The sequence below is a fragment of the Trachemys scripta genome, chromosome 1 (assembly GCF_013100865.1).
Source record: "Trachemys scripta elegans isolate TJP31775 chromosome 1, CAS_Tse_1.0, whole genome shotgun sequence".
Taxonomy (NCBI): Eukaryota; Metazoa; Chordata; order Testudines; family Emydidae; genus Trachemys; species Trachemys scripta.
The window spans coordinates 199,263,027-199,277,127 of NC_048298.1; the positions used below are offsets into that span (position 1 = coordinate 199,263,027).

The 14,101-nt window shown below is 38.9% G+C and overlaps 1 protein-coding gene across 1 annotated transcript in view; it reads left to right on the forward strand.

Moving 5' to 3' along the window:
* CFAP47 (cilia and flagella associated protein 47) overlaps nt 1-14,101 on the forward strand; it is a 660,392-nt gene that overhangs the window by 291,618 nt on the left and 354,673 nt on the right. The window contains exons 44-45 of the mRNA XM_034754614.1: nt 3,298-3,524; nt 12,030-12,213. Coding sequence (XP_034610505.1) covers nt 3,298-3,524; nt 12,030-12,213 — 411 coding nt within the window. The remainder of the gene's footprint in view (nt 1-3,297; nt 3,525-12,029; nt 12,214-14,101) is intronic.

Sequence of the window (14,101 nt, forward strand, 5' to 3'; positions counted from 1 at the left end):
GTACGAAAGATGAGCCATTTTACAATGGAACGAGCCATAGAAAGACATTGCAAAATAAACATGATCTAAAATTATTCCTTTAGTCATATGGTTTAGATTTTTTCTTTTTTTTTTTTTTTTGCTGCCCAGACCTTTTTCAAATTAGAGGCGGCTTGCAAGCCTCCTAACCTGGTATGTCTCTGCAAGTAAACTACAGTAAATTTTCAGCTTGGCCATATCAATATTTTTCTATAGCTACTTTCCAAGATGCCTCAATCTTGTAGTACTGCAGCAGTAGTTTGACACTACTTGAACCAGTACAAGCATCTCTTGCTTGTCTTTGAACTTTTCTAGATATGAAATATTGGCACTTTGTATAAACATTTATGATGTCCTGATGTGTAGTCTGGAACCTGTATTTCTTGGAGCACGATGAACTACCATAGAGCCAAAATGTCTCAGAAATATCTCAATCAAAGAAATATGTAAGGCTCCTACTTTTAGTTCCTTATGGCTTCTCTACATGGTGTATTGTTGTGTATCAGCTGCAGTGCAAATTCTAGTGTGCGCCAATGGGTCTCTCACTAACTGGCCAGTGAGGACCCTGTTGGTGTGCACTAAAAGTTCCCTAGGACATGTTAACATAGTCAAACAATACTATGTCAGCTAGCACTAGGGAACTTTAGTGAGCACCAGCCGGGTCTTCATGGACAGTTAGTTTAATGACATGCTGGTGTACACTGGAATTTACACTCCAGCTGTTGCGCACTTGTGCACCATCTAGACAAGTCCTTACCTACATTTATACAGCATTACTTCCTTGATATTTCATTACACCCTTAATTTAGCTTCTGGATCTAAAGGTGACTTCTGGAGAGCAATCCTGCAACTTTGTTCAATTAGTATTGTCCAAATCCACCTCCTTCAGGAGTTGTTTCTGCTTGTTAATGGGCTGGGAATCTATGGTGGCAATAGTCAGAGAGGGAAAGGTATTTACCTAGAATCTGTAATTCTTTAAGTAATTGTCTCTATAGCTCTTCGTTCACTGAATATAGATCCACACAGCAAATTATCTGAAGCAATGACAGTTATTTGGGAAGTGACCTTTCTTTCATGGGTTGTGATTCAGACACACTCTTGCATGGCCATTTAATGAGGTCTGAACAGCTCTGTCAGTACGGGACTATTTCTCATGTGGATAATGTGCCTCCAAGAGACTCTGGGAGACAGGACACCTTTAAATGCAATACAATCAAAGAGAAATATAGCATTTATTACATCAGTTTAGGAAAGATTAAATGTAACCATCTGTATTTAACCATCTCTAAACCATTGTTTTGAGCCCATCTCTCTTTAAAATACATAGTTTTTTAAGCCTACTCATTTTTTTGTGAGGAAAAATCAGCAGTTTGGGCTGTAAACTCCTGAGATGATGCCCTCTAATTATAGTGAGGAATATATTTCTCTGCTGCTTTTGGAAGTGTGTTAATCATCACCCGCTCCTTGTTCTACAATGCATACAGCCGTAGGTAATTCAAGACCTCTTCACACTCTATGAACTTGATGGCTTACATGAGCTATGAAGAGACCTTCTTTCCTCTGGGCAAGTTATCTAAAGAATTTGCTCTTTCACTCACTATCGCTAAATAATGCCAGTCAGATTCGTTACTATAATATATAAAAATTGAAACCTAAGGGGAAAGTCATGTCAGACGTTACAGTATCAATGATTGTGTTCCTATTAGGTACCTTTTAAAAGATTTAGCACTTTGTAGCCCCTCAAACTGAACCATCTGTAGCCAGGGAGTGCTGAGTTTCAGAATGATGTTGTCATTATGATAGCAGTAAAGTACAACATTTATAGTGAGCTCTAGGCTCTTACTGGTATTTTCTGCCCAGTGCCAGTTCCTGCCATGTTCATAACTTGAGTTATTCAATTCAGAATGATGCATTTGAAGAGTTTATGCCTCAGCCATTTTAAACCACATCAGGCTGAAACTTGAAGTACAGATTCACAGGTGGCATGCAAATGCTAAAACAGTTTAAGCTGTGCACTCTAATGTGTGACTCTGTGATAGGCATTTCTGTGAGACTACAAGACTTTCCTCCATTCTTCTTCTCAGCTGCTCAATTCCTCCTGTTGCTTGTCTCTTTCATTCCTCTCAATAAGATTATTGACCATGCGTTATCAAAACGCCCTGCTGTCTGGGTTAAGTATTCCATCAGGAGCTGTTCCTGCCTCTGCTGTTCATTGTGGTGATGGAACTTAGGTGAAGCTGGAACAGCAGTGAAGAGGCATATGTCAACCATAAAACCTACTCTTCTATGGGGCCTTGAGCCAACTAGCACAGCCCATGAGTGGTCTTGTGTATAAAACCTGGAATGGGATGCTAGAGATCTGGGTTCCATTCCCAGCTCTTGGACAAGTTATTTAATCTTGCTGTGTCTCACTTCCTCTGTCAAATGAGGATAAAACTCCCTTTCTGGTTGTCTTACCTAGTTAGACTGTAAATCCTTTGGGATAAGGGGATTGTCCCTTACTGTGTGTTTGTACTGTTCTACCACAGAAAGGCCCCAATTTTAGCTGGGGATTTGGGTGCCAGGGTAATATAAATAGATGTATTACCGTACTCTCCAAAATGTCTTCCCACTATAGATATGTTCCACAGGAGGTAGAGAGGGAGGGTGTGTGTGTGTGTGTGTGTGTGTGAGAGAGAGAGAGAGAGAGAGAGAGAGAGAGAGATGGAGTGATCTCAGTAACTAACAGACAGCTGTGGAATTCACCTTCAGAAGATGCTGAAACCACCACAAATTTTACTCCCTTCATATCAGAATCCTCTCACTTTTACCTAGTCTTCCCATCAGAACAACACTTATGAACAAATGGGAGGAGGGTGATCGGAACAATACTGATTGGGGAAGACAGGTAGAAAGATGTATATATTCACTGTGGTTTACTTTACAATTTGTAAGGACCTCTGACAACCCAGTGACAAGAGAAGTATGAAAGCTTCAGTAGATTGTTGATAATTATTCCTCCCATAAATTTAATTAGCTGAAAAGAAAATTAGTTAAAATATACCTTTTTGTTGATTATGAATAGGACCTTTCCATTTGGATTTCAGTCTTGTGTTTTCAGTCCTTCTTCTGATTGTAAGTTATAATTAGTCTAAAACTCAAAATATTATAGCAAAGCTTACATTGTAACATTAAACTCTGAAGGAATTGAATTTCATATTTTTGCTTGTGTTCTGGGCTACCGAATAAAAAAGGCATACAGTTGTAATAGCCGCTGACAAATGGCTTTGTTTATTGCAGGTCGCAGTGCAGTACAGCCAGTTCTGTGCTTGAAATGCGGTCTCACTGATATTCTTGAAGAAACGCTGAAGATCCCCTTGATTAATGAAGCTAGGGAGAAGGCTCTAGCCATTGCAGCACAGCAGCAGATGTCAGCTCTCGAACACAAGCGAAGAAAGGTCACAGGAACACTGGAGAGCAGCAGTGTTCGAGTCGCAGTTGCAGCCTTAGGGCTGTCCAGAATTGAGGTAAAAAACACAGTAAATCTAGCCAAATATTAGCTTCTCTTTATTTCTGAGACTGGGTTTGTTAAATTTCAGAAAGTACCATTCAATACATACGTGACTGTAAAAGTTTTCATACTCCATGTAACAGATCTAATTATTGGTATCCTCTTTTCTGTGAATTTGTAATGGTTTCCTTTTCTTTGCTCCACTACCATGAGCTACTGTTTAACCATAAGCGTATTCAAACAGGATTCATAAGAAACAAGGAACATATGCTAAGCAGGTAGTACAGATATACTGTCAAGAGACTCTGTGACCTCCTTGCACCCTAAATGTTACTAAATTGCATTTATCCATTAATAACTTAGACATGCACAGTGTGTTTGTCACATTTGTATACTGATATCTTAGCAAGAACATCATAGCATTTTTTAAAAAGTAAAATCTTATAAGCAGTGAAGTGTCGTTTAGATCTTCTAGCTTTATTGTGGTAGACTCAAGGAGTTCAATCCTACTTAGCTTAACAAAGAGAAGGCTAAGGGCTGTAAGTACCTACACAGGGAACTAATATTGATAATGGGCTCTTCAGTTTAACAGAAAAAGGTGTAACAGGATCCAATGGTGGAAAGCTGAAGCTAGACAAATTAATACTGGAATTAAGGCATAAATTTGTAACCGTGAGAGCAATTAACCGTTGGAACAGTTTAACAAGGGCTGTGGTGGATTCTCCATCACTGACAATGTGCAAGTCAAGACTGGATGTTTTTCTAAAAGATTTGCTCTAGGCAGGGCCAGCTCCAGGGTTTTTGCCGCCCCAAGCAACACAAAAAAAAAAAAAAAAAAAAAAGGCCGCGATCGCGATCTGTGGCGGCAATTCGGCGGGAGGTCCTTTGCTCCGAGCGGGAGTGAGGGACCGTCCGCCGAATTGCTGCAGAATAGCTGGACGTGCCGCCCCTCTCCGGAGTGGCCGCCCCAAGCACCTGTTTGGTAAGCTGGTGCCTGGAGCCGGCCCTGGCTCTAGGAATTATTTCAGGGAAGCTCTGTGGCCTGTGTTATACAGGAGGTTAGACTAGATGATCACAATGGTCCTTTCTGGTCTTGGAATCTATCAATCTATTATTTAGAGACATTTAATCAGAAATTTGATCATTTCTATTGCAAACTTGTAAAGACCTAGAGTATATGTTACGTTAATTTTTTTTAAAGTGAAATTTTAGTATGTGAGTAAATCCAGAATATCTGCAATATCACTGAACATACAAGCACATTTCCATTATGAAAATAAAATGTAACTGTATATCAATCGTGATCCAGGCCCTGGGCTGCATATTTTAGCCCCCTTGGGATCTTGGAGCCATCTGACCATCAGGTATATCCCTGGGCAGCTCTCTGTTATTCCAGCCTTGTAGCCATACCTGGTTTTCCCTGGATGTGTCCCCAAGGCTCTGTGGTAGAGGGTAGTACAGAGGTTGCTAAAGCAGCCTTCTGCCACTAGAGGATTCCCCTATACAAGGGAAATTCTCTACTTAGCAGTTAAATTGGCTGTAACATTCCTTTATGCTGCCAGAACTGTGCAAAGCAGTCTTAATGGGGCTGAAGAACCTGCCTTTTACGTAATATCTAATTCAATAGGTTAAACATTGGTATGGAAATTGTAGTCTGCTCCCCGGTGTTTGAGAGCATTAAGGTACAGTATACAGTAGTGGAAATAGTCTTATGAACAATAACTGTGGTTACTGAAAGAAAAAGTGAGAAAAATACCGTATAATAGTAAAGAAAATGAAGCTGTTACGCTGTTGTGTGTGTGTGTGTATATGTATGTATGTATGTATGTATGTATGTATGTATGTATGGATTGTGAGGAGTGGGGTACAAAGACAACTCCCACTCATAGGTCCCCCAGGATATTGTCCAATCTCTGTATCTCTCACTTTATGAAGTTTTCTTTTAAACACTAATATTGCAAATTAATATATATAAAATAAGAATAATCTACATTTTATACATCCATTTACAGTGTGTTCCTCACGATGGGGTGAAATCCTGATGCTGTAGAACTCCGATTTGTGTTAGGGGGGCATGATATACATCCATGGTATCTAGCCTTAAGTTTCTTCCTCTAGAATGCTAGCTAATAAGTTGCTGGGGTGACATCTTTTGAGTGTTTCATGCATAATACTTCTGTACCTTTTAATTCATACTGCACAAAGAATCTGCTGTACTGGAGCATTAGCTCTGGATTTAGTCAGGCCTGGGAATAATGGGAATAAGTACAGTGTCTTGTACCAGTAGTCATGGTAAAACCTAATGAGAGTCCTAATATGATTTGAAGTTTAGGGTGGTTGATGAGAGTCAAGATTACGTATGAATATTTAATGGTGAGATGTCAAAATATTTGAAATGTCATATTTGAGAATCAATAATAAAAAAGTGAGGTGAATATAAAACGCAGAGAGAGCCCTTTTCCTTGCACTAGAAATGTTCTTTTGTCAAATTTTACTTCAAGAGAAATATCACGGAGCTTAGCTTTGATTGATGCAGAAGAGATTTATTTAATAGATTAAAACCAATATATTTCTCCATTTGGTAAACCACTGTAAAGTTTAAACTCCGAAAAGCGATCATACTAAAGTCTGTCATAAAATTCACATTTATTGGTCACATAAAAACAGTCCATAGTGTAGAAATTATGGAAGAGTTTATTGAAGAAGCTTGTGAGTAGAGTTATGTTTTACAATTTAGTCTGAAGCTCAAGGGCTACATTCTGGTTTGATGTCAGAATTGCCTAAAAAATCTGTAGTTTGGCAAATTTATATAGATTTGTGAAGTCCTTTAGAAAGGATTTTATAGATTAGTGTATAAGTAAAGAAGCTTTTGCTACAGATCCAATTACACATACGAACAGAAGGAGAGGTGCTATCTACATTATTATTGCTTGCCATCCCTACTTTGGTACCTCTAAAACCGAAATGATGTAGATCTTTATTCTTAGTAATGGTTGTTTGCCTTTTATTTTGTAATTCTGTTAAGGAGCACAGTTGTAACTGAAGAACTTGTCCTTGGGAGTCAAAGGAAAAATGCAGGTTAATTTCTGTACAGTATGTGACCTTAGCCCTTACATATAGATGGCTGAATGTCCCCTCTATTTTTGCTAAAAATTCTCTTAGTAATTATTTCTTCTTGTCATACAAAGAGCAGTTTATGCGAGTCCCTGGAAATTGTGTTTATTAGATGAATAATGCATCTATAGCTCTCTCCAGTGAAACTCTGATTATTTACTTATTCCATTGTGCTCCTTCCCAAAGGCTCTAAATCAGGATTGGCACAACATTTTGTCAGGCAGTGTACAAAGTAAGTATAGGAAGAGACAGTCCCTAACCCTTGAGAGCTTGGGATCTAATGAACACAGAAACAAAAAATGGGTGGGAGAAAAGGGATATAACGTACAGATAAATGATCGAGGTGATGATCATTATGTGAATGTGTTTTATTAATGGCGAGTGAGGGGAAAATGGTGGGGGGGGGTTATATAAACAAAGATAATAGGAGAAAAGGAAAGGGAAGGTGAACACTGAAGAGAGAGTAAAGAATGGAGTGGAGGAGGGCAGGTTGGGAGGGCTGCCAGAGAAGGGACTGTGATGAGTGGAGGAAGCGGGGGGAGGGGGAGGTCAGAAAATCAACAAACGGTACAAAATGTCCAGAATCCATAATGTAAAATGTACTCTGCTGTTACCACTGGTTCTGGGAGCTGTGTAGGTCTGGAAATGCGGGTGGGCCCCAACATGGTCTCTTCCCTGTTTTGGATCTTCATTGCTGCCTTTTGTCCCCAGTGACTGGCTCAACCTTAAGAAGCACCCGCCTGTCCTCCTACTACTCCATATAACTGTGTGGAAAGGGTTCTTGGGACCCAATGCCTGATTAAGTCCTAGTTGAATGAAGTAATGTTGGGGATCCAGCTGAGGCTCTCCCATCCTCCAGCTTCTGTTGTGCTGGAGTCTCTGTTCCTGGGGGCTTTCAGCTCTTTCTCTCGGAGACGCTGGGTTATTGTGACCTGGTGCCTTGGGATGGTGCGGGCGAGCATTTACACTCTGCTGGAGTTCTGATCTAGGGGAGGTGAACAAGGGGTTCTACCTTGGTCTTTCTCCAGCCTCACCACTGCTCTGCTACTCAGACCGAGACCATTATGGGAGTCCCGAAGAAGTGGGCTGTAGTCCACGAAAGCTTATGCTCTAATAAATTTGTTAGTCTCTAAGGTGCCACAAGTACTCCTGTTCTTTTGGCTGTGAGCATGGCTCTTCTCTCACCAACCCGCCCCCAGTCATGTGACTCTAAGAGGGAAGTACCTAGGATTTGGTGCATTTTAAACAGTACATTTTAAACAACAATAACAAAAAACATCTTGGGTCAAATTCTAGTCTCAGCTGCATTTTTTAGAAATGAGATCATAATTGGGCCCATAATCTTTTTTGTCTCACTGCTCAGTGTTTGACTTCTATCAAAGTGAAAGGGTGGTGTGTGTGTGTGTGTGTGTGTGTGTGTGTGTGTGTGTGTGTGTGTGTGTGTGTGTACACACTGTCTTTTATAGAAAAGGATCCTAGAATTTTTCATAGTTAATTGCAGGCTATACACAAAACCACAAATAAACTATGTAGATTTTAATACATCATTCAGGCAGCATCTGTTGATGTACAGTGAAAGAGGGTAAAATGTCCTCATTTCGGAGAACCTTTGAGCACAAAAAAAATTAGTCAGGGCATACAGTTGTTTTATTAGAGAGGGGTTAGAAGTCATAGGCCGGAAGGAACAAACAGAGTTAAAATGAGATTTGAAAATTATCAGAGAGACAATTAGGTCCGGGGAAGCTCCCACACTGCCTCAGTCACCTGTAGCAGAAGAATCTTCAATGCACAGAAAAGAGGGATGGGATACTTGGGGAGCAAACAGGATGGGCTGCAAAAAAGTTAGAAAGACAAGGGTGGCTAATCTTCAGAGAATATTAATAAGTTAATGAAGTCTGATGCTTGTAACAAAGCCTATTTTTCTATCTGCTCATAGTGCAAACTCACCCTGGGACCTGAAAGTCAATTATGTTCTTCACCAGTAATAAAAATTTCACATTTTGGAACATCATTAACCGTTACGTTGATGCATGTGCCAGAATAAAATGTGCCTCGCTCTCTTACAGTTGGCTGTCCAGTGATAACTGGAGTAAAAATTAGTAAACATTTGTGTTTATTACTAAATAAGCAGATATGATTTGGAATACATACAAAAGGAACAGATCTGTTGAATAACAAGGTACATTTTGTCACCCTTTCAGTATTAACCACTCCTTTGTCCCCCCTCCTACATAAAGGTTTCAGGCTTCCTAGCTATCACCTGTCTCTGGCAGAGATTTGCATCAATCTGTCTCTTGAAACTGGGGGCTTAGGCTTGCAGTCCCTCTGTGCTTCACTGTGATTTTCCCAACAGGTCTGATGGGGTCCAACATCTGTGGCTAACCTTTCTCCAGGGGCTACACCCAGTTACCAATAAACAATTGCAAAGGCCCTAACAAAATATATTTATACTTAAGATAAAAACATTACAGAGTAAACATATAAAAAAATGTTCCTTTGTGTATCCTAAAAGCTTATCAGAGATCACCCATTGGTCTTATAGGGCCCAAGTAAGTCAAGGTCTTTCCAACCCTGCCACAAGAATTGGGACCCCCCGGCCCCTTGGGCAGAAGGTTCTGTCTGTTTGTTTGCTGAATCAAAAGAAGGTCTTATGCTTGTTTTAACTCAGCCTTTTATATTAAAAGTGTCTTCTTTGTCCCTTGGTCTCTGATACCTTTTTGGAGTTGTTTACAGTTTCAACAACTAGCCTTAATCACCCCCCACAGTTTTTAGTTCCTGGAGGAGTTGTGGTAAACGTCCTCCTCCTGGAGTTGCATATAGTCCTTGGCTATCAATGGTACATAAACCATTCACAAACTTAATACAATATGTTCACCCAAAGATATTGCATGGTCTTGCAATATCTGTCACACCTTTTACATAGTTTTTCTTTTCCTGAATATGACTGTACTTTAAATCAACAAGTATTAAACTTTAAAAAAAATTATATCGATCTAGTTATGACAGTCAAAATATTTACCACCTTTAATAGTTTGACCATTTCATATCTCATGTCAGAGCCAGGACAGCTATGTTTTTCTCATATTTTAAAAATAGGGGAGAAATGTGAGCATGGACCCTCAAAATACTTAAATGCTTGTGAAAATCATGATAATTTCTTCAAGATCCGCACAATTTATCTCTGTGTTCAGTGTTTCCACTGAAAAATTTGCTACCAAATAATTATATTATTACTAAATTTATCTGGGTTTCTCCAATTATATTGAATTTCTGACTGACAGCAAAATGTTGGACAATCATCTGATACCAATAGCGTCCAAGCTATGGCTGCCAATTTGTTATCCAAATACCTCATAGATTTGGAGACCGAATAAACAGATGAATTTATTTGTTCAGTTCTGTGACTCCTGTCATAAACAATAAAGATAAGCACTCTTATTCCAAGCTGTCTCACGGATTTAAAAATAATACCACTTCTGCCCTGGGACAGGCTAGTTGGAATAGGTTATTGCTACTATCAGATGAATGATTTGTTTCAACTGTTGAATTTTGCGGGTATTTTCAGCGTATTTCCAGCCTCAAATAAAAGAAAGAAGTAGATTATGAAATCATCCAATTTGTTACCTCAAGAAGCAACTCTGCTTGTTCCACTTGTAAATATGTCCTGAAAAAATACATAGTACCAAAAAATATTGAATGTTCTGTTTAGGTAAGTAATGCCCAGTCATACATGACTATCCAGTTATGTTTCATGGGGAAGGGATTTTGAACATACGCCTACATTTTTTTATATTGTTGTTTGAGTAATCTTATATTAGCTGTTGAAGTTTAACAAAGGGCCCCACATCTGCTTTAAGGTTTCACAGAAGTTTAATCTCTCCCTTGAAATAATGCAGAATAAAGCATATAGGCCATGTTATGCCTTGTCCTGCTTGAATTATTGATTCAAACAGTACTTGACAGTATCCCTTTTAATAATGATAATCCTATTCAGTATCTAACTTTTTAGATTTTTCTCCTTCACAGATCCTTTCTGTAATTAAAAAAATGCAATGCAGTGCATGTCTTCCATCAGCAATTGTGCACATTTTCTACTAACTTTAGTAAGAGTTGTAACATTAGTACAGGGGGAGGATAGATCTTAAAGTATGAATAATATTGTGTCTGACTTCACTAATAAAATGATCAACTTTAAATTCAAATTCTCTTTTATGAATTCTCTCTACACAGTCCCACTGTTGGGAAGCATGTGCCTTGGCACAATGGAACATAGCATTATTTAAAAGCAGTAGCAACTGGGGATACACACGTGTCCTTCACACACAGCTGAATATTTGAAGCAGTAGAAAAAACAGGCTGGATGCCTCTCACCACATATATCTTAGCAATGGTTTCCCTATACCATAAGTTGTGTAATTTAGAGAATGGCAAGAGAGGGAGCTGTAAAAGCTGTAATTATTGAGAAAACTGGCAAAAATGACCAATGATGATGAACAAATTTTTAAGCTTAGGTATGTAACAAGAACTAGTTTTGAAGTATAGTTACTTTCTGACATTAGTATTTGCTGAACAAGCTTGTAACTGCTGACTGTGGCAGTATGGTAGAGATACAGTAATATTTGATAGGGCATGCTACTTTTGAGTAATTGAATGTATTAAACCATTAAAGTAATACTGTGATGCTACCATCGTGTGTCAAGTTTAGTTTTTTGATATGATGGTTGAATGCATACATTGAATTCAAGCTGGTTACTCATTAATATTGTGTTGATCAGAAATCCAGAAATGCCTTTTACCAAAAGGAAGAAAGAATGTTCTTGTCCTGAAAATTCCTTGTACTCCCTCTGGTACATAAACCTCAGGGTACATCTACACGACAGGGGGGAGTTGATTTAAGATACGCAAATTCAGCTACGTGAATAGCGTAGCTGAATTCGACGTATCGCAGCCGACTTACCCCGTTGTGAGGACGGCGGCAAAATCGACTTCTGCAGCTTTCTGTCGGCGGCGCTTACTACCACCTCCGCTGGTGGAGTAAGAGCGCCGATTCAGGGATCGATTGTCGCGTCCCAACGGGACGCGATAAATCGATCCCCGAGAGGTCGATTTCTACCCGCTGATTCAGGCACATGTAAGGAGGCTTGTAGATCAGAAAATTTGTTCACAGCTGTAAGAGGAAGAGTTTCTAGATTCATTTTATCTATTTGATTCACTATTTTGCAACTTAAAATTAATTGAACCCATCCGTAGTAATATTTGCAAAAGTTAATAATCAGCTATTCTATCTGTTTAATTATACACTCTTCTTTTGTTTTAGTCTGAGTCTCTAAAAACAGAATTTATTTACTTTTAAAGTCTTTATTATGGTTGCACTTATTATTCAAACTTATTGTTCCTTTATTTGCAGAGAGATGCACTGTATAGGCCTACTAAATACCCCAAAAAGTTAAAATCTGTGGACTACAGTATAGAAGTGAGCATGCCAGAATATTTTGAAATCCCTGAAAAACTCTCTATTCCCGTGTCAGCAACAAGCAAAGTTAATTCTAAAGCCTTTTCAGAGGAAGACCAGCAGGCTGTGAAAGCAACAGGTAATAAGCAACTTATTATCTGAATTTCAACTCATAACTTAGCATCCTTAAATTGTCTCCTTCTCCCAATTCTTTCCCACTATATCCACAAAGGGTATATCTACACAACATTTTGGAGTGAGTGGCAGCAAGCCTCTCAACGCAGATGTTCCTCAATGGCCCATCTGATTTTAATAGGTTTTTTTTTGGATGGGTGGGGGGTTCATAAGTTCAGAACAAACATTTTCAAAGTTATAAAGCAAAACTTGCATATTTTCTTATAGCGTGGAATACAGACATTTCAAGTGAGATTAGTGCATATGCAGCAACTTACACGTATTTCAGAAAGTCTAAACACTAAATACTTTCTTATAAGACTCATACCTATTTTGAGCAAAACTAACATACAGGTGATCAGGTTTGGTCTCCAGCTTTGTTAGTTCTTAGTTAATGCCTGCAGCCTGGGCAAGAACTGGCATCTGGCCTGCCAGCCTCACACACTCTGCCTTATTGCTTTCTAACTCTTAAGTTTTCCACTGAGATTTTAAATATTTTCCCCATTGCTCAGCATCTTTTGAATTTCAGACTCCCTCTGCTGTTAATTTTTTACAACTTGGAAAATGTGTTACTTACTTTTATAAAACATTTTGAGCAGTTGGTATAGAAATCTTATTTTTCAGTTTGCTGTAATTTGTGTGTCATGATATCTGGGCACAGGTATAGTCATGTGTAATAGTAACATGAAACCAGTGCTGTCGTAGCTTTTTGATTCAAGTTTCAGTACATTTCTTGTCATCAGCTCATGCTAGTGAAAGGCAGTTGAGAGCCTTCGAAGAGTTACGTTCACATTGTCCTGGAATCTTAAAACTCTGTCTGTCCTGTGAGAAGTGAATATTGTCCACAGACCATTGATGGATTGAGAACTGCTGGCCTAATTAATCATTAAGATATTACATATGTGCAGCATAGGTCTGACAATTAAATTTCCCTTTTGCCTTTCTTGTCTTAAGAAAACAAAAAGCATAAAACCACAACTGCCCATTCACATTAATATTTACAATATGGTCCAAGTTGGCTTTGAATTTCACTCTTCATTGAGATGTAGCAAGTTTTGCAAGTATAGTTCACTCATTGATGAAGTGAAAAAGGATGGGAAAGGAGTGAGTGGCATTGTTGCATTTTTCTCCAAGGCTGTGTTAACTGGATTGCAACACATACAAAAACAACAACAGATGAGGATAGCAGGAACAGGGGAAAAAAAACCCTGGAAAGTTAATTTTTAATCTCCTGTATGACTGTGTTCTGTGTGTTTCAATGAGACATGTATACCCTCCCCTACCCAGATTTATCCTAGCAGTAATTCCTGGACCAGACAGGCCAGACTGTGTATTGTGAGGTTACAAAAGAGGACAGTCCTTGCAAGACTCTACTAAAATCTAAGGGCCTGATCTGGTGAACAGACCCTTGAAATCATTGAGACTCTATGCATGGGTAATGTTTGGTGAATGTTGGTCTGTTTACAGGAAAGACCCTTAGGCATGATGAACACCTAGTCACCTGATAAATATGCTGATAAATTATTTCTGATAGCGTATTTCTTCTATTTTTAATTTTTACACCAAACCTAGTGAAGGGCCTTAGCACTCAATGAAGACTGTTTACATGCAAAGTTTGAAGACTTATTTGCTCAGCCATTTTCAAATTATTGATCAGCAAAGAAAGTCTTCAGATGTTGTATTAGGAACATAGTAATTGACATTCTGGATCAGCCCAGTGGTCCACCAAGTCCAGTGTTCTGTCTCTGACAGTGTCCATTACCAGATGAGTCACAAGAAGGTGCAAGAAACTCCAGAGTGGTTAATTAAAGAGCAACCTTCCTATAGGGAAAGTTTCTTCCTAGCCCTTTGGT